General features: G+C 43.1%; 1 protein-coding gene across 1 annotated transcript; it reads right to left on the reverse strand.

Moving 5' to 3' along the window:
* Positions 1 to 2,138: 2,138 nt before the first annotated feature.
* On the reverse strand, positions 2,139 to 24,622 carry MECR (mitochondrial trans-2-enoyl-CoA reductase). Its single transcript, XM_063139853.1, has 10 exons — positions 24,459 to 24,622; positions 13,277 to 13,374; positions 11,609 to 11,740; positions 10,462 to 10,605; positions 8,382 to 8,484; positions 6,154 to 6,256; positions 4,845 to 4,918; positions 4,005 to 4,065; positions 3,658 to 3,730; positions 2,139 to 2,884 (listed from the first exon to the last, which is right to left on the reverse strand). The coding sequence occupies exons 1-10, from the start codon at positions 24,614 to 24,616 to the stop codon at positions 2,721 to 2,723; spliced, it is 1,110 nt and encodes a 369-aa protein (XP_062995923.1). The 5' UTR covers positions 24,617 to 24,622; the 3' UTR covers positions 2,139 to 2,720.

Genomic DNA, 24,622 nt, shown 5'->3' on the forward strand with positions numbered 1-24,622 from the left:
GAGGTTCAATTCCTGGCCTCTTTCGGTTAAAAGGATTAGCTATGACAGGCCTCTGCCGGAGTCCTGCTCCCCATCAGAGCAGACAATTCTGAGGTTTAACAAAGTATTCTGACCAGGTTTAAGATAGCTACTTACATTCCTTCAAAAGAGATAGGCCGAGAAGAAAGGTGCATGTAGGCAGAAATTCGGTCTGCGGCATTTAGGGTCCAATCCTATGCATGTTTGGACAGAAAAAGTCCTACAACTCCCAACACGGCTGTTGTAGGACTCCCCCCCACCCCAAAGCCTAAACATGCATGTTAGCATTGTGCCCTTAGGTTTTAACTGGCCGGTTAGATAAACTGATTCCTCAGGAAGATTTCTTTTTGCTGATAGCAAACGCCACATTGGAAGAGGCATTCCTTTCAACATATGAGAGACGGGGGAATGCCTCCAAGACGCTGCCTGCTGCAACATGTGTGGAGGCATTCCAGCAGGCACAGAGATGAGAGCGAGAAGCAATCTCATTCCACCAGCCTAGCTGAAGGACTTCTTCCCTTCCCCACTCATTTTTCATTGTGTGTCATGTCTTTTTAGCGGTAAGCCTGCTAGTAGGGACTGCCTTGTTTTACTGATACGTAAGGCACTCTGGGAGCCTTTTGGGCTGAGGAGCAGGATAAAAACACTTTTAAGTGCTCACTCCTTTTTTAATTTTGTTGTTGTTGTTGTGAATATCAACAAACAAAACAAAAATACATCATGAAAATGGGAGAAAACACACACCATAGATTGTGTATGTAGAGTTATCGTCATTTCCATCATATAAACTGGAGGAGAGAAAAAAAGGAGAGTGTTATACAAAGGTTTCAAGAAAAGCAGACCAAATATCCGTATATTTATCCCCTCGTTCAAAAGTTGATAATGTTATTAGGTCCTCGAGCCATTGCATTACAGGAGGTGTAAATTTGTCTTCCCAATGTGATAGTAGAAGTCTTTTGGCGGTCCTAAGGGCTCTGAAGATCCGTCTGTGCTGACCATACATTAATTTACAGGAAACTGGTAGATAATTTAGAAGGACATGCACGTTCTTCCACATTATAGATTGTTTCAGTACAAAGTTCATCCTTCTAATAACCTCCTCCTGAAAGGGGGAAACTACTGGGCGTTGCCAAAGCATATGACTTAAAGAAGCATTAGATGTATTGCATCTCCAGCAATTATTCAAGTTAGACAAACCCTTATTGAAAAGTCGTTGTGGAGTCCAGTAAACCCGAAACAAAACTTTTTGTTGAATAAGACATAGCCTAAAATCCATAGATGCTTCAGAAACAGATGCTAAAGCAACTGTCCATTGGTTAGGCAAAATAGGACTCTCCAATTCCCTATTCCAATCTAGTCTTAAACTATGGGTATCATATTTACTTGCTGCTATTAGATATCTAATATCTAAGTGCTCAATCCTAAGGGATTGATGCTTAATAAATAGAGGGCTTGGAGATCAGAGCCCTCTGTTGACCCTAAACCCTTCTGGTAGGAGCCAGGCAGGATGGGAAGAGGACAACCCCCACCTCGTTTTCGCTTTTTACATATACAGCTGGATATGCCATTCAGAACTAAATGCAGATTTAATTGACCGATCCATCAACTAATACTCATGAGATCATCCAAAAACAATGGAAGCATGCTTTCCCGCCCTCCCGCTCCCTTTAGAACTATTGTTTTTACAGACTTATATGGAGATATAATTGACTGATCCATCAGCTAATACTCATTGGGTTAAAGCAAATATAGCTGATTTTGCTAGAGCAATTACATTAAATTGTCACCCAATTAAAGGCCAAATTTCTCTACGAGCTTGATTGCTGTATCTAATCTGTGTGGGATTGATCTACCATCTCATCACAATGAGCTGATACTCTGGTATCTTTGTCAAAGACCAGTTCAGCAGGTTGCAGTGTGTGTGTGTGTGTGTGTGTGTGTGTGTGTGTGTGTGTGTATGTGTGTTACACCACTCAAGTCTAATGCCTAAAAGCACCACAGAAACGATTAAAGCAATACCATGAAATATATTCGAGGCTGATACAGCAACGCTACGGGACTGAATGGCTTCAAGGGTGCCATATCCTATTACTAAGCCCAAGCACAAACACCATCACTGATCAGAGCTAGAGAATTTTATTGGAAATGAAAATCATTGGCATTTCAATGGCCATTACATCGTTCTGCAAGAACAGGTTTGCAATCAAATACGATTTGCCTTCATTTCAGTTACAGCTATCTTGGTATAAATAACCAATTCGAAACCCTTCTTTTCTATGCATTATATACAGAGCAGGAGGAGAGTCGTTGAGGCCTCCAGGCTTCATCTGGCCTAGCAAGACTCTCTCTCAGCCCACATAGCTCCACACCGCAGCAGTCTAGAAGGGTCAGAGTGCAGAACTGCCCAAGGCAGGTCTTCTGAGGTTATTTCCCACCCCATCTTTTTCAATCAAACATTCCCTGGTTGTGTAGAAACAAATCTCTTCTCTGCCATGACGTTTTTGTGTGACAGTGATCTCATTTATCCATTCAAAGTCGGGCCATTTGTTCCCCACAGTTCTCCCTCTGCAGTCTCTATGCGGAGCCGCAGGAGATAGGGCATCGAAACGTTTCAGATCTCTTCTAGTCTTGGAAGGATTCAAGCCAGCTGGGGCTGAACTCCACTTGAATCCATTGTGTATGATTTTCCCATTGGACCAACTTCACAGGAGGAGGATCTGCTTAGCTGACACGTATGGTTGCACGGAGGCCTTCAGAGCGGATTGGTAATCAACCAGCGGGATCTCTTGGCAGGCTGGAGCAGCAAGTTGACCCCTACGAATGAGACCGCACAGATCTGCAATCATATCTCTCAGTTTCTCCTTGCCTGGATGCATGAAAGAAAGCATAGAATAGTAGTTAACTGCTCTCTCTTTGCAGAACTATCGAGCGCAGATTATACAAGTCCTGGTATGAGAATAAAAGAGAGAGAACTATTAATTATTAATTTCGGCTGTCTAGAAATAGGCAGGCGAAAAGTGACATAAGCAACACACAAATGTCCTATGATTGGGTGATTCAGAGTGATGGAATTCCAATGTGGTTTGAGTTGCCTCTTTTGTGCACCGTGCAGGGCTGGGCTGATTTCAAACTTGCGGGATAGAATTTGTTTTTTAAAAACAATAGACATCCCATCATAGATAACCACTGTACCTTTATTCCTATAAAAAGAGAGTCAGCTCCGGCCTTTTCAGTTCCAGCCAGCCATCCTATTCTCTAAATTCAGACAATTTAGTCTATTGGCCAACTTCCTCAACTGATTGGAGTCAGGGGCAATGTGGCGGCTGAGATGGGTGGGCAGAGCAGATGCCAAATGGTGGATGGGGGACAGAGCCAGTTACTTAATGCACACTCTAACACAAGACTCTGAAGATGGCCACCAGAGATTTATGAACCTGATTGGTTAGCCAATGACTCCGATTGGCACTGGCTCTCCAAGGTCTCAGGTCTTTCCCATCCCCTGCTACTGGAGATGCCAGGGGTTGAACCTGGGACCTTCTGCATGCGTGACACACATGCTAAATTGAGCTATGGAATCTCTGCTCACCTTCCTCTTTTCTCCCTACCCCTACTTCAGCATTGCACCACACTATCACTTACTCTGGCTGTTGTCCCTCTTCCACTGGGTCATCCAGAAACCACGGAGCTTCACATCCTTAAAGATCAGTGCGCTCTACAGAAATAAGTATGGGAATTACAATTCATGAAAGTATTCTGATATGTTTTCTTTCGGGGGGATATTTTGGGTCACAGCATAGATCAGCGTTAGCGTGGTTCTGCCCTCCATATGCTGTTCAAAGAACTGTGTATTTTACCAAGGAAAGATGGCTCATTGCAAGGTGAACCTGATGGACAAATGCAATAGGAATAAGCTACAGCCATTTGACAAAAGTCAACAAATGCATGGGAAAGAAATTAAGATGGCCAGGAATTTCATGGCTACTCACCACAGGGACTGTGACAGGCTGCTTTGACATCCCACCATAGGTAACCATGGTCCCTTTATGCCTTTAGGAAGAGAATGAGATTAGAAAGTTAAAGTAGTCGTCAGGCTTTTCCAGTTCCAGACAGCAAGCCTATTCTCTTAATTCAGACAGCTTACTCTATTGGTCAATTTCCTCATCTCCTAACCATTTGGCTAATTCCTCCAGCCTTCATTTGTAAGCCACACAGCCCAGTAATTCACAGTTGAATCTTTGCGATAGTGTTTGATTGCTAGGAGGTAGAATCTTGTAATCTTGTCTCCCTGGGAAGCCATTTGGGACATTAAGAACAGCCATGATGGATCAGAGCAAAGGTGGCCAACCAGTTGTCGACAAGGGACCGACAAAGCAGAACATGGTGCAACAACACCCGCCCACCCATTTTCCCCAGCAACTGGTGCACACAGACTTACTGCCTCGAATACTGGATTCAATTCAATCATTATCTTATTTCTTCAGGAGTGGAAGTACACATGCAATGCTCACAAATCAAGATTTTGCAAATCTACATTGCTAAACAGAGGATTCCAGCAAGAATCAATAACTATTTGTTTAAATTCATTTATTTAAGGCATTGGTATGCTACCCTCCACAAATATTTATTCCAACAGTTCACAATCCAAGTTAACCTACAAAAACAGATATGCAACAGACGTTAAACACAATGGGTTGGATCCAGACTTTGTCATGTTTAGAGTAAACCCGTTGAAATCAATAGGACTTCAGTGATCCAACCCAATGAAACAATGATTAATTATCACTAAACAGACGCAATTCAAGTAACCAACAAACAGCTGAACTTACTGCAAATGACGCAGCAACTCAGTAGCGCTTTTCCCTCCTACGCCATTCAAAGCTAACATGGGCTTCGGGATTTCCTGGAGAATAAAATATTTTACAGGAAATAAGTTGCCTCTTGCACTTCCTCGCCCAACTTTTTGTTCATGAGGTAATACTAAAGTTTGAGTTCAAAGACTTCCACCTTTCTGCTTGCGTTCAAAGGCTTCCCGCTTTCAAGGCTTAGATCCTTGCAACATGGAAAGGAGATTAACACACCTGAACCCCATCAATTTTGCTTCCTTCAGAAGAAACATAATGAAGAAGGATCACAGTCGAATTCTCAAAGCACTGGTGGCTTAGCCCAATAGCCAACGAGTCAGTCTCCTGACAGACAGCGGGGAAAACCCACCTCATTCAATTGAGCTTTTCACATTTTGATAGGGCTAAGAGTAACTGGAACAAACATTGTCCAGAGAACATTTACTTGGAGTCATTAAAGCATTTCCCTAAAGGAGTGACAGTAAGATAGAGCAGCATCAAGCAATTTGCTGGTTGGGGGGAGAAGTGGAGATGGCCAACATCATTAAATTCTTGCCTCTAATCTCCACCACTGTGTCTCATGAAAGAAAAGAGGGCTTTGGTCCGCAGCAAAGGTTGAAGCATCATTATGCAACGATCTCCAAAAACTGGCACCTGAATATACTCACTTTCTTCTTCCCTTCACAGTCATTTTGTATCTTGTCTGAAATTAAAGCTATAATTTTAAACCGTAAACCCTTTCAGTGTTTCGGCAGAAAGGAAGTATGAAAAATGTAATCCATAAAGAATAAAGAACTGCTTTGATGTTTATTTCGACAGGAAAATACATTGCTGCACTGGTTACCTCTGGTTTATACCCAATGTATATACTGCATGTTTTCACAACAGTGTGTGTTAAGTGGCCCTACGACTTCTTTTCCCTGCAGTAATTCCTTGGTGCTCCAGTACTTTGGCTATCCGATCTTGATCCCTTCATGTCATTGATTTTACAGAAAAATGAGCCTAGGAGATTACGACTAAAGAGGGAGATCTTCAGTTTTGCAGAAACACAAACACCAAGCAAGCACTTCACAATAAGAATACCTCCCTTCTCTTGTATTCCCTGCTACAAGGTATGGGGCCCACGGATCAGATTAAATTCAGAAGTTAAATGTTACTGAACTGAATCCAACAGCCAAGAGACATCTCTTCCATCATGTGCTACATCTTGCTACCATTTAACAAGATGATCCGATTCACTGCAGCAACTCCTCTCGCTATTTCTGGTTCCCAGCAGTTTGATTTTCACCTGTACCTTAAACAAGTCTTTCACTTCTGGTTTTCTCAGCATCTCCTCTGTGATGACGTAGTCTGCTCCAAGGGACTTCAATCTGTCTACAAGCTCCTGGAGGTTGGCTCTGGAAAGGAAGGACAAATAAAAATGTCAAATTATAACAGTTGCCATTTATCATGCCATAATGCACAGAAAGGAAAGAACACATTTCACTAGCCTGGAAGCCCGTAAGCCTTCTTGCTCTCATATAAACACAACACCCCATTCAGGGATAAAAGGAAGGTTCTCTTCCGCATTCACTAGAGCAGCTTCTACAGAAACCATTTGCCAATTGCTGAAATGGGCTCTGAGATCTTGTGGGTTCTGTTTTGGAAACCAAATTGCGGCAGCTGTCGGCAGTGCCACTTCTATCACACTGCCGTCCCCTAAAAGAAATCGCTTTCGACCACAGTATCATGCCCACCTTTCATCAACAGTGTTCAAAGAGATGGAATTGGGGCATAAATGTAGAATTTCAGAGACAACTGAAGCCACTGTCAACAGGGGGAAGGAAGGGAGAAGAGACCCCAGACATTTTGGGAAATATGTTAGAGCTACTATGACATATTGTTAGTAGGGCTTCAACCTTTTAGTAAGTTAAATTTTAAAAAAACACCTAATTGATCAGCCAGTTTTTTTAAAGGGTACTTTTATTAGGAGTACTTAGAAGTTCCCACTTACAAGTTGTAAGTTCCCACTTACAAGAAGTTTACTTACAAGTTGTTGTTATTATTATTATTATTTATTTATTTATTTATTTATTTATTTATATAGCACCATCAATGTACATGGTGCTGTACAGAGTAAAACAATAAATAGCAAGACCCTGCCGCATAGTCTTACATTCTAATAAAATCATAATAAAACAATGAGGGGAAGAGAATGCACCAAACAGGCAGTATAAAAGTCAGAACAAAATCAAGTTTTAAAAGCCTCAACCAGCCTCAACCAGGCAGAGTCTGCTGAGTTCCCATCAAGCCTCCAACCAACCTTCCTCCCACCCCCAGCATGAACCATCTGGTCACACCCTGATAAGTTCTTCCTAGAAACTTCTGGCATACTGGACTGCAGCTTTCTTGTCATGACTCCCACGCTTTCAGTTCCTGGAGATAAGCACAGGCCCTCTCTGAACCATTGTACTGAACCATATTTTAATTTGGCAGTTCAGGAAAAAGAAGTTAAGCTGGGAAGCATGCCCCCAGGGTTAGAGGAGCACAGCACCAAAACTAGGGATACATCGTGTGCGTAATACAACACGCAAAATGTAATGGCTCCATGAGCACGAGATTATCATTTAGCAGTACTTCTGCACAAAAGAGGCAAGGAAGCCTCCAAAATGGGTAGGGGTTCTAAAATATGGTATGGACCTTTTCATGTGCCATCAGCAGCCAGGATCTGGAGGTGGCTGCCTTTGCACTCTGCAAGACTTCAGGCTTCCTTAGCAAACGTTTGCATAAGGGCCAGAAGAGCTGTGATGTAGAAGATCCCATGATCACCTCTCCTGCCAGTTTCTACTTGAAAACAAAGGGAGGGGGGCAGAGAAAGAGGCAGCTCGGAGTTTGGGCCCAGCAGTGGCCCTGGGGATCTTTAACCCTTTCCCCCTTCTGCTGTCTGTCCATCTCCCCAGCCGGACTAAGTAATTTTGGGGTGGTGGATGGGGATTTCAATTGGGAAAACAGCACAGAAGGGCAGGGTTATACCTCCCCTCCTCCAGCACTACTGCTCCAATCCCCCCCCCCAAAAAAGGAGCCCCCCATGGCTGTAGTGGCTCAAGCAGTGGTTTGGACACAGGAATGAAACATTCAAATCTCCCCATAGCTATTGAATAGCCTTGAGCAAGTTATTCTCAGCCAAGTCTACCTCATGCTTGTCATGAGCATAGCAGAACATATCACATAAGCTATGCTTTGGGTGAAATACAGAACAAGACAACTTCTCATACGACATTTCTAGGGCAAATACAAGTTGTATACCCCTGCTGAAAATTAGCAATGTGGTGATACTTTAAAAATAAGCAAATGAGTGAGAATCATGCTGCAAGTCTGCAGTGAATACCTGCTAAGATGTAGCTTTTGGAATTGCCTCTAAGAGTATCTCCTCTCCTGCTAGGCCAAGTGCAGCAGTAACGTAAGGGAGCTGGCTGGACCAAAGCAGCAGACAGAGGTTTTGAGGTTTGACCTGTAAAAAAAGCAGTTTCATTGTACACTCACCTATCTCTGACCACATTTATTGTTTTGATACCCTTGGCTGCTGCGATCTGGATAACAGCCTGGCCCACTCCACTATTGGCTGCATTTTGGATGACAGAATCTCCTGCAGACAAACAGACGCATCTCTAGTTTTAAAAGATTCCTTTCCTACGCCTTTGGTGGAAGATGTTGCCTTTCATTCTTGCCTGTTACAGAACACAACTGATTCTGGCCAGCCACATTCTATGCTATTCCTAATACTAACCCAGCAAAATCTTTTATCCCTTATTTGAAGGGTGAGCTCGAGAAATGGGAAGGCTGTCAGCTGCTCTACCAAGATTTTAAATGCTCACTTTTGTTATTTCCATTGGCAGTTTTTGATATGGATGTCTGACAAATCACCAACACAAGTATCAATACACTAAACAAAACTAAAACAATCAGACGTAGAAAACAGTGTGTGTGTTTGGATGGGAGGGCGGGGAAGGAAGAAGGAGAGTGAAATATGAACAAGGAAGAAGTCTACGAGTAGCAAGGCAACGAATATTTGATGTAGAGTCCATTCCCCACCAGCTTGGGCAGGAGAAAAAACCCACATACAAATAATGAATTCAATTGTCCTAATTTCACTCTGTTCCTCCTTGTTCCTAGCCATCAAAAGCCACTAGGAAAACCCCAAACCAAACACAATTTTACACTGCATCTAGAACAGTGGTTCTCAACCTTCCTAATGCCGCGACCCTTTAATACAGTTCCTCATGTTGTGGTGACCCCCAACCATAAAATTATTTTCGTTCTTCTCTACACGATCCATTGTCATGGGATGGTTTGCTAATGAAAATAATACATAACAATAGCTTTAATAATACAAAAGATGATACATGACATAGTTCAGTCAATACAGTTTCCTAAGACCATCGGAAATATGTGTTTTCCGATGGTCTTAGGCGATCCCTGTGAAAGGGTCATTCGACCCCCAAAGGGGTCCCGACCCACAGGTTGAGAACCGTTGATCTAGAAGGAGCTCAGGCTTGAGCTTTGGCAACTCTCCTGGGGGACAAAATTCACAATTAAGGAGCGGTCACTGTGAGTGCCTGTGCAGTCCAGACGAATGGGCCCTAAAATGAGTTGTTGTTGTTGTTGTTGTTGTTGTTGTTGTTATTATTATTATTATTATTATTATTATTATATTTATTTGTATCCCGCCTTTTGCCCAATGCTGGGCCTCAAGGCGGCCTTACAAAGTTTAAAATATACATGGGGGGGGGGGGGAGGGAAACAAAACCATAAACTATTAAAAAATACACAACAAAATTATAAGACATTAACATGGAGGGCTGGATTATTCTCCAAAGGCCTGCTTGAACAAAAAAGTTTTAGCCTGCTTCCGAAAGCCCATCAAGGAGGGAACCAGCCTAGCTTCCCCGGAAAGAGAGTTCCAGAGCACTGGAGCAGCCACTGAGAAGGCCCTCTCCCATGTTCCCACCAAGCACACCTGTGAAGATGGTGGGAGTGAAAGAAGGGCTTCTCCAGAAGATCTCAAAGTAAGGCAAAGTAAAGCCCTCCTGTTCCTTCCTGTATTTTTGCTCGAGATTCCAACAATCTGTCTGAACTTGCATAACAGCCCTGCTAGCACAGAACAAAAGGTACATCAAGTTTCTCCCAGAAACCAACCAGACACCGCTCAGAAGCCCACAAGAAGGGAATGAAGACAATATCCCTCTCCCACTGGTGTGGGCATGAGAGAAGAGAATACAAGTAGACAAAGTGCTGAATGTGTAAAAACATGCTGCAGCTGCACCTTTGCTACAAGTGTGTGTGTGATGACCACCACTTAAACTTGAAATTTGGCTTTTTGTCATAAGGGATGGTGAATCACTCAGCAACTTTTCGAGCCAATCTGATGTTGTTACTAACAACAAAACCAACCTTCGATTCCCTTTGCCACAGAATACTTCTACTACACCTATATGGGTACCCGCATAATGAATTAGGAAAATTACTGCATTCGTTTTAGTTAGCCAGAGAAAATACTCTCCAAGAGAATGCACTGCTGCTAAAGTTGGCCATGATGTACAAACACTACATTGTCAATACACACCTGGCTTCAAGATCTCAAAGTCAGACAACATCCGATAAGCGGTGCACGGGTTGACGCCCATGGTGGCAGCACAGGTCAACGGGATATCGGGTGGCATTTTCAGCAGGGTTTCCTCACGAAATACTGCCTTTGTTCGCCATGTTCCTGATTTGAGGGATAAGAAAGGGGTACAATTCAGGCTTTTCCAGCTCATGTAAACGGTTTGAAGGAATATACTGAGGAGCCCAGAACGTAAAATCGGAGGTTTGCCTATCTACTAGGTCCCAAACATTTAATTTGTAAGAACATCAGGTTCTGATCTCTTAGCACAGACTAGGCATGATATTGAGAATACTGTGACAGAGGGCTCATCTACACCAAGCAGGATATTCCACTATGAAAGCGGTATGCAAGCGGTATATAAAAGGCAGGAGCCACACTACTGCTTTATAGATGTATTGAAGTGCACTATAGGATCTACACTACTGCTTTATAGTAGTACCGAAGTGCACTGACAACTGTTGGGGTCCATGACACATTTTCACCAAGCAGGATATAACACTATGAAAGCAGTATGAAAGTGTTATATGGTATGTGTCAATGGGCCCCATCAGTTGTCAGTGCACTTCAATATCACTATAAAGCAGGAGTGTGGCTCCTGCCTTTTATATACCACTTTCATAGTGGAATATCCTGCTTGGTGTAGATGAGCCCTGAATCTCCAATGTATTATTTTAGTTGTTAAAGAGGTAAACACAGCTACAGGGACTCCTGAATTGGACCAGGGTCTTGGGACTGACTGGGCCCCTTGCCATTTCCCTCTCCCAGCTTCTCTATGCATTATAGAGGAAAAAACACACAGGTGCTTTTGCTAAAGGATACATAATGAATCCATGGCTAAGCGGGTCTCCAAAATCAAATGCCTTATCCACTGAACAACATTAGCTCAGACCACCTAGACCTAAAATCTCATTTTATTGATGAAATCAGGAGGATGCTAATGTATTTTCATCCGGCATTCTCAGATGGAATCCTTTTTGAATGGTTTGTTGCGTTGCTAGCAAAAGTGTAGCATAAGAAGGTAGTTTAGAAATCCTTGCTGAGTGTGTTTTCTTCCCCTTATGTTGCGGTGACTTTTTGGTTAATTAAGAAAATGATTCAAGCTCACCAAGTCCTGCATCAGCTGGGATCACCAAGTCACCTGGCTTCAGAGAGGTCACATGACTCCCAACTTCCATCACTTGTCCAACTCCTTCATTCCCACCAACTGCAGGCAAGTCAGCAAGAATAGCATACGTCCCTGCAACATGACCAGAACTATGCTGTCAACATCTGAGCAATTATTGGGTATATAAACCAATGTTCAGGTTTGTTACAACTACATGTTTTTTTTTTAAAAAAAACCCCAAATCGGAAACAGATGCCAGCACATAATAGACATGAAGGTATTCATTATTGACCAACTTTCAGCCTTAACAGCTTCCAAGGTGGCTGACAATAAACACAAATGAAGAGCAATTTAAACCAGGGGAGCAGAACTTCTGGCCCGGGGGCCAAATCCTCAAAAGGCCTCCCCCACCCCCAGTCACTGATTGTTGGGTGGTTTCCTGGCTTTGTGTAGTTTTTCCACATTCTAAAAGTTTGAAATGCCTCTTCTAAGGGCTTAGTTGCTGACAGTAGGAGCTTTGAGCTAATATATATGCTAGTACTTTGGTTTTTTTGCCACCACTGGAATGAAGCCCCCCTGAGAGCTTCTCTGAAATAGAATTCAGCCATTGGGCTGAAGGAGGTTCTGTACCTGATTTAAATAAATTAAATAAATTAGTTGTAGCAGGAGCAGCAGATGGAACTGAGAGTGTGTGATGATGCATCCTTGCCACAGCCCTCTAGGTCAGCCTTCTTCAGCCTAATGACCTTTAGACGTGTTAGACTACAATTCCCACCATCCTCAGCCAGCATGGCCAATGGGGAAGATGGGAGTTGGAGTTCAACACACCTGGAGGGCAGGGTGGAGAAGGCAGATCTAGATGTTCTGGTTGCTGCCTTATCCACTTCATATCCCCAGGGTTCCCCTAAATGCACCATGTAGTGAAGGTACAGTCTCTGGTTGACCCATAGTCCTTTGAAAATGCTGCCTGCAGCACTCCAAAAACAAGAGTGGAAGTTGCGGCTTCTTGGAGCATCTGACTACATCAGCCAGTTAAGGTCAATCTGGGAGGCAGCTAGCCGGCAGAGAGCCTGCAAGATGAAGGGGTAAGACAGACAGCCCCCACTCCACTACTTCTCACCTTCGGTCAGCCCCCAAATTTACATGGGTAACACTGCTTATGAATAACACGTGTGTGTGTATGTGTGATAGATAGATAGTAAAGCAATAGGAAAAAAGGATATATTCTTTAATTTCTATCAAATATTTCAGCTTCCACTTTCATCTGTGGCAGTTAGCTGAAACACAGCCCCAAGATATCTTGCAGAAGTCCCTTCCTCTCAGATCCTGGATCCCACCGAATGTATTTAGACTAGAACCATTCATAACTTACAGGACACACAAGCAGTTTCTATGTGGCGATCAATTTCAAAATACAATAAGCAACTTTATTTATTTATTTATTTCATTCCAATAACACCCAATAGATGAAGCTCTAAGCAAAGTAGTCCAGCCTGAGTTGAACTGGTGGGGGATGAGGGTGAAAGAAGGAAATCCAGCCCAGTAAATCCTGTGATCTCGCTGGGAAAGCTTTTACGTTTGGACAATCTATTTGCCAATGAGGGGATTATAATGAAGGAATGATACGGGGCACAAAAATGAAACAGTCTGCATGCAAGGCAAGGTTACCTTGAATCATATTGATGTCTGATGGATTGATAGGGGCTGCAATCATTTTCACATGGACTCCAGAATTCCCCAGCTCCGCCAGATCTATGTCTTTCAGGCTGGAAGCAAAGGTGGACAAAATACAATGTTATTTATAAGGTTCTCTCTCTCCCTCCCCCAAGTGGTTCTGTAGCCTTTCATTGGAGTTTAGTCTGTCTGTTAAGGATGCAACCATCATGCTTCAACCTCTCACAGAGATGAGGAAACTCACATGGACTTGTTTAAATACCGTTCTCCCTTTAAACCCTCTCACAACATCTTAGCACCTTCTGTAGGAGTACCTGCTCATCCTTTGTGGGCTCTCAGGCCATGAGTAGATGGTAGACCTACGGGTCTAGCACGACGGAGGAGGGAGGATCTCGCGATATGGTTATCACGAGATCTCCCCTTCTGTCTACACACGGCGCGCACATCCTAGCAGTTGCGCCTGCTATTTTGTTTGTTTTTTCTTAAAAGAGAAGGAGTGCACAAGTGCTCAATCGCCAAATGTAAGTATTTTTTTTTTTTAAAAAAATCCCCACTGCCCCCACCCCACCCCCAATGCTCACAGAGCTCCTGAGGAGCTCTGTGCCCGGCTCCTCGCGGTTACTCGCAAGGAGCCGGGACAACCCGTGATTCCCATCCACATGTCCCATGGTCTCAGGATGATCCCGAGATGGTGGAAAAAGCGGGGAAAAAGGCTATGCTGATATCCCTGGGCAAGGGAGGGATCATCCCTCCCTGCTCCAGGGATTCCCTGTGCATCATGTGAATGCACAGGGATGATCCCGGGGCAATCCTTGGAATATTGGCAGGTCTAGACATGGCCTAAACCTGACTTTTGAGAAACCAGTGTTATAAGTGTTATAACCAGTGTTATAACCAGTCTCCTCTCTCATCTCACACTCTCCTCTCTCATCTCACACTATTGCCCCGCTTGTGCTCTTCGCTCCTCTGATGCCATGTTTCTCGCCTGCCCAAGGGCCTCTACTTCCCTTGCTCGGCTCCGTCCATTTTCTTCTGCTGCCCCTTACGCCTGGAACGCTCTTCCAGAACATTTGAGAACTACAAGTTCAATCGCAGCTTTTAAAGCTCAACTAAAAACTTTTCTCTTTCCTAAAGCTTTTAAAACTTGATGTTGTGCGGACTTTATACTGTTAGTTTTACCTTACCCTGTGCCTGCTTACCCTACCCTGTGCCTGTTTGCATTCTCTTCCCCTCCTTATTGTTTTACTATGATTTTATTAGATTGTAAGCCTATGCGGCAGGATCTTGCTATTTACTGTTTTACTCTGTACAGCACCATGTACATTGATGGTGCTATATAAATAATAATAATAATAATAATAATAATAATAATAATAATAATATAAATGACTCGGAATGCTTCTGCACGTGTGGCACATTGCTCACTCAGTTTTAACAAAGAATTCAGAGGATGTTGTTACCAACTTGTTACACTGCAGCATTCTCCATGCTGACCGCCTATATTTTTTCCCCAGACCCAATTGATAGCCATACCTTTCCCCACACTCCCCACTTAAAATCAATTTGCAGGCTCAAACTCAAGAATGGGTTGGCTTTAGGGCTACTCTTATTGATAGGTCTCTCCCCCTTATAATTACTTGTTTCTCATTCACTTGTGTGGCCCAGTGTTCCTCAATTGCCTTTAATTAGCCAGTTCTTGTTCCCTGCAAAAAGAGGGGGGGGAGTTTCTTTAATTACTTGTTTTCCTTTTACAGCCAGAGCAACCATTCACTTACTTTATTTTATTTTGGGCTGAAAAGAGGAAACCAGTAATTAAACACACACACAGCCTTTGGAGGGAACAGGCACCAATTAAGGGCAATTCAGGGCTACTGCAGCCAAGGCAAGCAGACAAAAAACAATGATTTACAGAAACCAGATTGAAAGAAAAGGGGCAAGGAGGAAGCTACTCGCTAAAGTGACAGTGGGGTGGAGAAGCAGCTCCTTTCCTGAATGGGACTCACTTCCGTGTAAACACATAGTAAGATTTTGCCCACGGGTCTGTGCAATGAACATTTTTAAATGGAGGAAAATAGAACTATAATAGGTACCATGTGGAACCATTGTTTTCATTCCAGCCAACTGCTAGAAGAGATGCCTCAGCAGCACTAAATGGCCATAGTGTGGAAGTACCCAAAGTAAACTGAAAGCAGAGGCAGGCTTCAGGCTGCTTTGGTGTTTATTTTTACTAGAACCCCAAGCTCCATGAGGTGCAAAATCGTGGCTGTGGTAGTGGGGGACAACATATACTTAGAATTAAGGAGCCTCTGAGCACATGTTCAGACCAGGAATTTGTTTTCAGTACCAAAACTGAGCTCACAGCTCTGCCACACCAAAATGCACTTCTGGTTCCTCCCACCCAGTGGAAAACATCCTTCCATCTGAGTTGCCTAACATAGAAAACGGGGAAGGCTTTTTGTTACTGCTGCTGTTAAAACAACTGGGAGTCAGAAATCCCTGATCTACTGCAATTTGCCCAGAGATCAACCAGGAGATCCTGATCTACCTTCCACCCACATCTGATCTAAAGAAGGCACATGGGAGATCTAAAATGTACAACCTGGTATTATTTTGAACCACGTACAGCCTTTTGCTGCCTTTCACCCTTGGCAAAAGGAGCCTTGATTACCACTGTTTTCATACTAGAGGAAGCCAAAATTAATTTTCCACACTCCCCTTGAAACTCCTACCCATCTCACTGGGTTCCTGACCCAAAGAATGACACAGACAACTGCTAAATCCCAATAAATGCAAACTGTGCAGACCTTCTGCTTTTCATAAAAGGAAATTAATTCTTTTCAAAGAACAGCCGGTGCTCCTGAAGTTTTTGGTACCTTTGCCTCTCTGCTTTGAACTGTAATGTTTGAATTGGACAGCACACTATGCAAGTATTAAAAGGCTTTAGCACTTGGACACTGGCATCCTTCCCTTTGATCATGCAAATGACACACACTGAAAAAGATGGTTGAGGATCTAAGCCAAGAAAGAAGACAAAACTGTCCATTTCCACAGAAGTCCTTTGCTCTCCCTGAAGGATGTCTGGCTCAGTGGTGAGTGGCTCTGGACAAGGTTTCCAAGCTCTAACTACATTTAAGAAATAACTCCTGCACACACTTCAACTTTTTACCAGGATCAGTCCTTATTTTCTATTACCCGTCCACTTTGGGGGATTTTGCAGTTTGGGGAAGAAGTAAATCCCATCAAGCTGATTGGGATTTACACATTTAATGTGCATAAGATTGCAACCTTGATTACGTACCCAAGAATAAAAGCGATGCAACCATCTTTTTTTTTTAAAAAAAAAACACCAAAGCATGCAATTCCATGCACACACTTCTGAATTAATGTGTGTAGGCTCAGGCTGCAGATATTCATTCCATTTAACAACTGTGCATTTAAATATAAAGCCAGTTCATTCAAACACACCATTTTTGAAGCCGATGCAGGACAGGCTAGTGTACAGTAAATTAATACAGCATATCGCAGATGGAGAAAAGCCTTCAGCGATGTGGAACCGGAGAGGGGGTGTGGGTGGGGAGAAGGCGAGAGAAGCAATCCTTGGGTTGAGCATAAGGATGTTTACAAGTACACACTATTGTCACCTGTGAAAGGTATGCTCTCACATTTAAAAAGCCCTCAACCTAGTTTTAGCATTTTGTTCCTGTGGGGAAGAAGCCATGTATCTGAAGTTACTAAAGCAGTCCTTCCCTTACAACAGAGAACCGCTATGCTCTCACTCCATTCTCCCCATCTAAAAACAGGATAATGGCTGAGATCCTGCATTATCTTCCGCTAATGGAAGAGGTGACTTTCACCAATTCCCCATCTTACTTGCTGTCCCTTGTGCCCAGACATGCTGGAAAATCTGGTCTGTATTTTTAAGTGTACCAACCTAATTCACACTTCCTAAACTAATATGTGAACTGAAATGCAGTCTAACTGTTCCAATGCAACTTTTAGCTCAAAAATGATTTTTCGTGCATTAAGTTTAAATAAATATCAAAAAAGTGGGATGGATTTATGATTGGACACTTGTGAAACTGACATCAATCCATGCTTGTGTCCCCTAAAATCTACCCTGGTAGGCTTGGGGAACACTGTGGGTGGGCTGCAGGGGGAGGGTAGAAAGGATTCTCTATGGTGTGAGCCCTTCATCCTATCAATATTATATAGATTTAATTAATTTCAAATAAAGTAAAAACAATCAGGATCTGAAAAATATAATTTCAGGTAGTAAAATAATCGATTTTAGGGTCAACCCCCACCCCCACAACAGTCTTTAGTACATCTTAGATCTAGACAGATATTTTTGCAGAAGTGTTATCTGTAACTGATGAGACTTTAACATCCATAACATTGTTTAATTTCTTCATAAACTAAAAAAGCCAAGTGCAGCTGGAGCTGTTGGAATTAAAATAGGTTTGGCTGTTTCAACAGAATAGTTCCAGCCATCTCCTCTGAAAGACCAATAACTGCTCTTTTTAAAAGCTTTCAGATTCTGATGGTTTTAAAGCAAACTGATCAAAAACACAATTGCTCATTTGCAGCCATTAATGTCATAGGGAATTTGTGTATAGACTCTAAGTACAAATACCAAAAGCCCTTGTTCAAGTCCCAAGTAGCATCTGTGCTACAGACGACAAGGCTTTTTGTCTTAGCTCAGCTTGGAATTATTGCTCATCTGTTGGGACTTAATTGGAACTGAGTTATCCATCATCCATGTGGCTGAAGTAGTTTTGTTCGGTTCGCATCTGCAGTCTCATACTAAACTTAAATGCAGAGTGTATTCTACCTGCATAGTATCTGATCTCCCCACTCCCACCACGAGCCCATTTCATTTTGCATTCATTACAAATACATGCGTGCAACTTCCTTCTTGACAACCCGCCATCAGATGACACTTCAGATGGCTCTGGTCTTATTTTATGCATTATCTCCTGCCTTAGATTCCTCTCCTCAGTGCAACTCTAGAATGCAAAGGAACTGTTTTTTATGAATAGCAATATGCCCATCATAGTAAAGGATGAGGTGTGTTTGTGTGGCAATTTGCAGTAGAGCGGCAAGGATTACCAACTCCCAAATATTTAATAAAATCAGCAGCAAAATGACTAGAACCTAATGCAGTTCACTCTCCTTCCTCACAGAAATTCTGTGAGGAAGGAGAGTGAGCTGCATTAGGTTCTAGTACTAAAAATATATATTCCAGTGCTCAAAATTCTTTAAATCTAAGTGTATGTCTTTCTTCAACAGGCTCTGGTTGGTGGATCCTGGAGTTCTAGTAAAAAATAAAAACAACAAAGTAGACGCCACAATTTTGAAGTCACTGTTTGAGAAGAAAAAGAATGGGCGGCGGCAGCCACACATGTGACTCCTTCACCCACAATTGCAGGGGACTTGTTATGTTAGTAATTTTTACCCACTAAAGCAAGGGTGGGGAACCTGTGGTCTTCTGGATGCTGTTCGACTACAATTCCCATCATCCTTAACTACTGGCTGGCTAGGGCCAATGGTATTTGGAGTCTAACAACTTCCGACGGGCCAGAGGCATGTGGCTAATTACAAACCTCTTTTAGTAAATGCTGGATGAATAAATACCTAGTCTGGTTGTTAATGAAGAAACAGGAGCAGTAAAACCCTGTATAGAAGAAAATTCAACATGAGACGTTGTTCTCAAAATTTCTGCATGGACCAGACTACTTTTTTTTTAAAAAAATAGTTAATTTATAGGTCCCTTGAAAAATTGATGTTATAATGGAAATGCTGACAGACCATTAATTACAGCATTGCCAGCAAAGTATGGCAGGAACATAATCATCCAAATTTGCTCAAATTTATTATGCCATTCAGCTGAATAATGGTCACTTGCCTCAACTGATCAAGTAAATTGTGTTAGAAATCCATTGCTTAATCCATTGCCTAATCTACAAGATGCTGGGCAGGGAATTTTATGGCCAATGTCATATTTGATTTCCTCTCAGGACAGAAATTAAATATCACAGTGGCACTTCGAAGCAGCAGTGCAGGAGTCTGAGAGCACAGAATCACCAAGAAGCACAGTTTGCTTTAACCCAAAGGGGACAGGTTTCCCAAGCAGCACATTCCAAAAGGTTTGTGTCCACACAGCAAGACACACCAACAACTGTTTGCAGTCTGCACTGCTTCTTATCATAGCCTCTGTTGCTACTTTTTCACCTCGTCTATTGCCCCAAATGGCCTTCTATCCTTCTCTGCTCCCAGCCTGACCAGTATCCATTTCCTGCAGATTGCCCAATGATGACAGCTTGAGTTGCATCGTAGGCCCCTTAGATTTCACCACCAGTAACACTCCCTCCTTGTGGACTTGCTGTCCCAACATTGGGGGAAAGGAGAATATCTTCCTGCCAGGTCCCTGGAATGTACCAAAAGCACCATCTTAATTTAAAGAAAATTTCTATTCACTTCCTTTAAATATCCAGTAGCTCTGTGAATTACAGTTCTGACAACTCTCCCTCTATTAGAGTAACATATCATTAGGTTTGGGGCATTGGTGTATAGAGTCCTACACAACTTGGGACTAGGATATTTGAGAGAATGCTTTCTCCTTTACCAGCCTGCCCAGCGACTTGAGGTCAAAACCTTAAACCTGGCCTGGTAGCAAATAAGGAGCCAGTGCAGTTCCAACAGTAGAGGTAGTTTTGTATGAACCTGCAGCCCACTTGAATAAATAAAACAGCTCAATGGCTCCTAAACTACACTGAGGTTGGTTTGAGGACTGTTGGTGCCAGTTTTGAGATAGAAAGGCTAAGAAATGGCATTTATAGCAGTCTAAAGTTTGACAAAAGTGACCTCCAGCAGTTTGACAATGACAGGTTCCTCCCCTCCCTAGACTTTCCTGAGAAAATGTGCCTAGCATGCGCTGTGGCCGTTCCCTCTTGTGGCCACAGAGCTGCCAATGACTGCCTCGCGGAACAGTGTTTGACACCACCACCCATAACACCTCTCACAATTTCTTTTTTTAAAAGAGTAGTTACACATCAACAGTATTTTACAACATAATGATTTTTAATCAAGGCACTCAACAAATATTCAAAGCAAAGCAAGCAAGCATGATCGAATCCAAAATACAATTTCTGTTCAGTACAGTTTGGAAAATCAAGCCATCAAAACTGAAAGGCAGACATTTTAAAAAATTATAATCCCAGTGGGCTAAAGAGATCTGGCAATTTGAATACTTACAGCTGGATTAAGTATTTCTATACCAAAGAATGCTGTAAAATATATGGAGTAAAAAACATAGGTTTGAGTTAGACACAGGAAATCTTCGTACAACATTTGAGTTGAATCAGAAGTTCATGTTCATTGAAAATATTTGTGCCCACTCAAAACTGTGCCTTTCTGACAAAGTCTGCTTTGCAATTTTAGAAGTAAAAGCATGCATTTTAAATAACTGAAGAGCCCTCACTGAAAATTAAATTTGCTCATCTCACTGTGGCTGTGTTCCAATAGCTAGTTGAACACTGACTTCTTAATTCCAACTAAAAAGTTATGTTTGTAGGCTTGATTATCCCTGCCTGCCTGCCTTCGAAGTAACAGAGAGAGAAATGGTTGGGTATTATAGCTGACAGAAGACAGACTTAATGTCAGACCTGCTTAACACAAACATTACCTGCCCGGGTACTTGGAAAATTTCAGTCTTCAGCTAATCTTTTATATAAGCCAAAAAACAAAATAAAACCTGAACTTCAAAATAATCACTGAGAGTACATCTGCTAAGAGCTTGAGCCTTATATGGCATTTCAAAATCATCACCTTCCCAACTGTGTCCAGTTGCCAGAAGTATGTGATCTCCAAAGCTGCATTTTCTATATTTCGACATCCTCTCAACAATGATCAAGTTAAGACCCTCAAGAACCAAGTTCCCGGATCAGAATTTAAGATCTTGGCACAGCTACAGAGAATTGTTCCAATTCTTTCACTATTATTATATGTTCTGCAGAGATTATCAGTAAGGGCAATGCCCAACAGTTGAACTCTACCCCAAATTTCTCTCACCTGGGGTCTTAATTTAACAGTTTCAGAAAAAGGAATACAGGATGGCGGAAGCTGCCAAAACAAAACTTGGGAAAATTAATTCACGCACACTTCCACCATATGAGATGGAGGATTTGAGATAACTCAGAATTATTTTACTTGTCCGACAATCCATAGTAAACATTGGTTACTACCCCGCTGCACGAATAGAAGCCACATTTCTTTGCAACTGCCCTAAAATAGTATCCAGTGCTCATCAAATGAAGTAGTGTTAATGCCTAATCTCCCTTACAATTTTTTTTTTTGGCTTTCCCTAATATATCGGCTAGCTTGTTTTACATTGTTTATGTAGTACCTTGCAAAACCATAAGCAGATCTGTGCTAGATTAGACCAGAGACTCAGGGCGTCGCTAGACGAGGCCTTAGTGCACTTTGTGGGCCGGTTTCCCTGCTGTGTGTCCAGATGACGCACAGGGGAATCCGGCCCCAGGCCGCACTGAAGCTTCCTCTAACGTGCCATAAGCGAAGTCACTTATGGTGCGCCTTTTCTGCAGCTCTGGCCTGAGGCCGGAGCTGCAGAACGTCTAGCTACTTCCGTGGCTTTTTGCGGCTACTCGCTTACTCGCGAGTAGCCGCGAAAAGCCACGGACCTGGCACAGCGCTCATATGAGCGCTGTGCCCATCGTGCCAGGGTGTGTGTGTGATCCGGGGGGTGGGAGATGGGGGAGGGAAGGCCGGACCGGCAGGAGAGGGGATGGCGGGGGGCGACGAACGGGAGATGGCGAGGGAGGACGGGGGGGCGATGAACGGGAGATGGCGAGGGAGGACGGGGGGCGACGAACGGGAGATGGCGAGGGAGGACGGGGGGCGACGAACGGGAGATGGCGAGGGAGGACGGATGGGTGTGTGTGTTTAACTAAAAAAAACCCTTACCTTCTCCGGAGTCTTTGGGCCGTACGTGGCCCCTTTAAACTAAAAAAAAAAAAGGCAGACGCTGCAGGGCTTGCGTCGTCCCTGCACGTCCGGCGTCTGGAAGCTGAGGCGGTGAGCGCTAACGTTAGCGCGCCGTGGCCCCGCCTCCCTGCCGGCTTATCCCGGCAGGTCTAGCAAAGCCCTTATTCAATTCAGCATTCTGGTCCTATAGTAGACAGCAAATGCCTACGGGAAGCCCACAAGCAAGCTATGAGTGCAAGAGCACCCTTCCACTTCTGTTCCCCATCAGCTGGTATTGGGAGATATACTGCCTCTTGATACTGGAGTTAATATCTAGCTATCATGACTAGTAGCCATTGATAGCCTTATCCTCAATTATTTTTCTATCCTAACTCACAGGGTTGTTGAGAGGATAAAACGGAGGGGAAGAGAATCATGTATGTAGCCTTAGGCTCCTTTGTAGGAAAAGGTGGGATATAAATGTAATAATAAAAAATAATCTCTTTTTAAAGCTGTCCATGTTAGTGTTTATCACTACAGGTGGTAGTTTAACAAAGCTCTGTGTGAAGAAGTTGATAGCATTCAAAATGGAAAGGTATCTTGGAATCTGGTCTCTTCATATTTATTGGCTGAATTTTCCCCATTGTTTGTTTGTTTAGCTACTTTGACTGAAGGGGGATGCATCGCCTTACTTCTTGAGCAGAGCAAAGCAACTTATAAGCCCACTAAGATAGTTCCTTGTTAAAATCTTGCTTCTGTTTCAGACACCACATTACCAGTCAGTCTTGTTTTGTGTATGTGAAAAAAATGCCTATCCCAGAAGAGTCATACCTAAAAGCTGATTCATAGCATTTTGAGTGTTAGTTAAACCAGACAAAAAACTCAGTGTGTGTATTTTATATTGTGAGACCAACACAGCTGTGTTATCTGATAAATGCTTTTTAAAACAAACCTAAGAACAAACGGTTCCAGCAATCCAGAGGCTCCAAGATGTTTGGAAAGTTTTTCAAGATCTTGCTCAATGGTTCCACAAATGCAAACACTTCCCTGAAGGGTCAAGATCCAAGACAAGGTCACCAACTACTTGGCTATGGCATCCCCCATGCTTTGAGCTGCCCCAGGCAATTAGATCTTTAAAAAGATCAAATAAAATGTAGGGGAGCAGCGAGAAGAGAGAGAAAGGAAAGAAAAATCATAAAGTTCGCAGAGGCCATTTCCAGTGGCCACACACAAAGATAATGACAGCTGACCTCCTGAACTTGTATTTTAAACCAATCACATACCAATTTCACCATCAAGTTAAGGCAAAACAGTAAAAGGGGAACAAGTTTTCATTGGTTATATTAACATCACAACCATGCACTTGCACCCCCTTCTCCAAACTCTAAAAACCCCACAGCCAGTCGACATTTTTATTGGACGTCACCCAGAAAATTTGGTTACTGGGCAGCATAGATAAATTTGGTTCTCTGTCAAGTCTATATTTGCTGCCTTCCTACAGCTCAAGGGAGGGGGGTTCCTCCCCATTTAATAACTATGTGAAGGCAGAAATTTAACAGGTAGCAGCTTCCTTTAACATGGGGGGAAGCAATGATTAGGAGAGGTCATTTTTCCCATTTAATCCTTTCCAGTCTTACAGGCTGCAATCCTATACACACTGTGAGCCAGTGTGGTGTAGCTGTTAGAGTGTTGAACTGAGACTGGGGAGACCTGGGTTCTAGTCTCCATTTGGCCATGAAGCTCACTGGGTGACTTTGGACACTCGGCCTAATCTACCTCACAGGGTTGTTGGGAGGATAAAATGGAGAGGAAGAGGATTATGTATGCAGCCTTGGGCTCCTTGGAGGAAAAGCTTGGATATAAATGTAATAATAAAATAAATAAAATAAAATCACTTCTTTTTAAGCTGTCCAAGTTAGTGCCCATCACTACATCTCGCAGTAACAAGATGTAGTGTTGTGAGTGGTTAAAAAACAGGATTATAAACGTAATAATAACAGCAGCAGCACAACAGACTTACCTGGGAGTAAGCCCTATAGAACACAGTGAGGCTTACTCCCGAGTAGGCGAGTATAGGATTGGGCTGCTACAGACACAGCAGTCAGCCCAGAAAGAAAGGGAATTTGTAACCCTCTTGGCGTTTCCCTCGTCCCCACACCAAACGGCCACCCAGCCCCAGTTCTTCCTCGCTTACTGTAAGACCTGATCCGGCTCCCCGTGCCGCTCGTACACCAGCCCGCGAGGCCGCGCTTGGTCGGCCGCTGACCGAGCGCGGAGACCGGCCCCGAAGAAGGGCCGAAACGGCCACCGACGGCTCCCTCGCGCCAGCGCCGCAAAACCCATGGCAACCATCCCTAC

Source organism: Elgaria multicarinata, chromosome 13 (assembly GCF_023053635.1).
Source record: "Elgaria multicarinata webbii isolate HBS135686 ecotype San Diego chromosome 13, rElgMul1.1.pri, whole genome shotgun sequence".
Lineage (NCBI taxonomy): Eukaryota > Metazoa > Chordata > Lepidosauria > Squamata > Anguidae > Elgaria > Elgaria multicarinata.

What these genes read in the sequence shown, in the direction of transcription:
- MECR (XM_063139853.1), bottom strand. Translation starts at nt 24,616, where the DNA reads ATGGTTGCCATGGGTTTTGCGGCGCTGGCGCGAGGGAGCCGTCGGTGG. An exon ending in AAGTGAAAGACTTGTTTAAG is followed by an intron (nt 4,919 to 6,153) that starts GTACAGGTGAAA and finishes TTTATTCTCCAG; the next exon opens with GAAATCCCGAAGCCCATGTT. An exon ending in AGCCTGTCACAGTCCCTGTG is followed by an intron (nt 3,731 to 4,004) that starts GTGAGTAGCCAT and finishes TTATTTCTGTAG; the next exon opens with AGCGCACTGATCTTTAAGGA.